Here is a 2087-nt window from a genome sequence, read left to right on the forward strand (position 1 = left end):
GGAACACGTATTTACTATCTGTAAATTAAATTTAAATTGCAACATGGGATGCAGATAATAACGAGCTGTAGAAGCTGTTGCCGAAAGGATGCCTCTCAGAGCCGCTTCAAAACATACGGGATTCCTCGACGTACGTTACGCAACCACATACGTTCTGGACTAACAACCAAACGTTTGGGACGAAAAACTTGTTTGAACGAAACTCAGGAAAGAGAACTCTGCCAAAGAATTTTTCGACTCGCTGAAGTTGGGTATCCAATTACAACAAAAGTGCTCAGAAAATGTGTATATGTATATTGTGAAAAGAATAGTGTGCAGAATCCTCTTAATGAGACGAAGAGATTGGCTGGACGCAAGTGGCTTAAGCTCTTCCTACAGAGACACCCAGACATTGCAAGAAGGGAGGCACAACACTTGAATCCAGGAAGAGCTGCAAAACTGAACAAGATTATTGTAAATGATCATTTTCAGAAACTGAAAACGGTCTTGTCCGAATTGGAGGTATTTGACAATCCTCACCTTATCTACAATATGGACGAAAATGGATGTCGCCTGGCACTCCACGAGTCTCCTGATGTTTTAGCCAAGAAAGGTGTGAAACGCTTTGTTGCCCCAGAACATTGGGAAAATGTTACCATTGTCTCACGTGGGAATGCAATTGGACAGGTTATTCCTCCTATGATACTTTTCAAAGGAAAGCGACGCAAGCCAGAATGGGGAGACTATTTGCCACCTGGGACTGCAGTAGAAATGACAGATAAGGGCTCAATGAATACTGCGACATTCATCAAATGGATACATCATTTTGCCAAATACAAGCCTGCAAAAGATGTTATTTTGATATTTGATGGAGCATCGTCACATTTGGACCCGAAAATTTGCGACGTTGCTGAAGAGCACAATATCAGACTTTACTGCTTGCCCACCAACACAACACATGAGCTGCAACCCATGGATAAATCAGTATTCAAGCCGTTTGAGTCTTACTGGGATGACGAAGTTCAGCTGTACTGGTCTACACATGAAAGGGAAGAAAACAGAGCAATTAATAAACGTGTTTTTGGAAAAATCTTCAGCAAGGTGTGGCCAAAAGCAGCATCCCCAGTAAATGTCATGTCTGGAATAGCTTCTGGGTGAAAAGGATAAATCCCTGCTGCACGAAACCCATACACTGCATTTGCTCCCTCTCGTCCATCAGAGCGTCCTGACCTAGAAGAGGACATGACAATTGCCCCTGAAACAGGGAAACTGCCAGAGACTCAATCAGTCCCAAAGGCTTACCGCAAAAAGGGGCGCCAGTCCATTGATTCCAGTTCATCAGAAAGCGAGGCATATTCAGTAAAGGATAGTTCAAGTGACTTCAGTCTCGAAGATAGTGACGCACCTGAAGTCTAGAGTGTTCTTTCAAGGAAATTTTGCAAACCCCAAAGCTGAAGAAGAAAAACCAAACACCAACGAAAGTACTGGGTCTAAGGCAGATTCACGTCGCCAAAAAATTTCACCCTCAGTAATGAATATTCAGAAGAAAAAAGGCAAAAATAAAGACTCCACTGAAGCAAGCAGTAGTTCTGCCTCTAAGAAAGTTTTGCAAGAGGTTGGCTGGTTTTGTCACGTATGCTGTGAAGACAGGATATTCGACATGAGACTTTGCAGAAAATGTATGAAATATGTGCATGAAGATTATGTAGGGTTGACACGAAAAGACAAAGTGCTATTTTCCTGTGCCCCACCTGTAAAAAATGATTTAAATGAGCCAAACCAGTTTCACAAATCATTATTCATGTGTTCACTGAAATTGTAAGGATTAGAATTATTGTTCCTATTACGATAAGGAAAATTACTGCTGTCAGAACAATTTTGATTGCTGATTGAATGTAAAAATCTGAAGAGCTAATAAGCAATAGGAACCTACAGTTCTGTATGAAGCGTTTGTAAAAACAAGTAATTATAAAGGTCTACGTATCATCTCATTCCACTTATTTCTAAAATAAACTTACAACAAGGACCACTTGCAAGGATTAAACATTTTCTTTAATATGATGATATTATTTAAATAAACTTTTAATGTTCATTTATTTTCGAACTCA

At 40.1% G+C, this 2087-nt stretch overlaps 1 protein-coding gene across 1 annotated transcript; it reads left to right on the forward strand.

The window, feature by feature from the left end:
* The first annotated feature begins 531 nt into the window (after positions 1-531).
* LOC124545581 (MFS-type transporter clz9-like) lies at positions 532-1137 on the forward strand. Its single transcript, XM_047124529.1, has one exon. The coding sequence runs from the start codon at positions 532-534 to the stop codon at positions 1135-1137; it is 606 nt and encodes a 201-aa protein (XP_046980485.1).
* Positions 1138-2087: the final 950 nt, after the last annotated feature.

Source organism: Schistocerca americana, chromosome 8 (assembly GCF_021461395.2).
Source record: "Schistocerca americana isolate TAMUIC-IGC-003095 chromosome 8, iqSchAmer2.1, whole genome shotgun sequence".
NCBI lineage: Eukaryota > Metazoa > Arthropoda > Insecta > Orthoptera > Acrididae > Schistocerca > Schistocerca americana.

Coding starts and splice junctions, on each gene's coding strand:
- LOC124545581 (XM_047124529.1), top strand. CDS start 532: ATGGACGAAAATGGATGTCGCCTGGCACTCCACGAGTCTCCTGATGTT.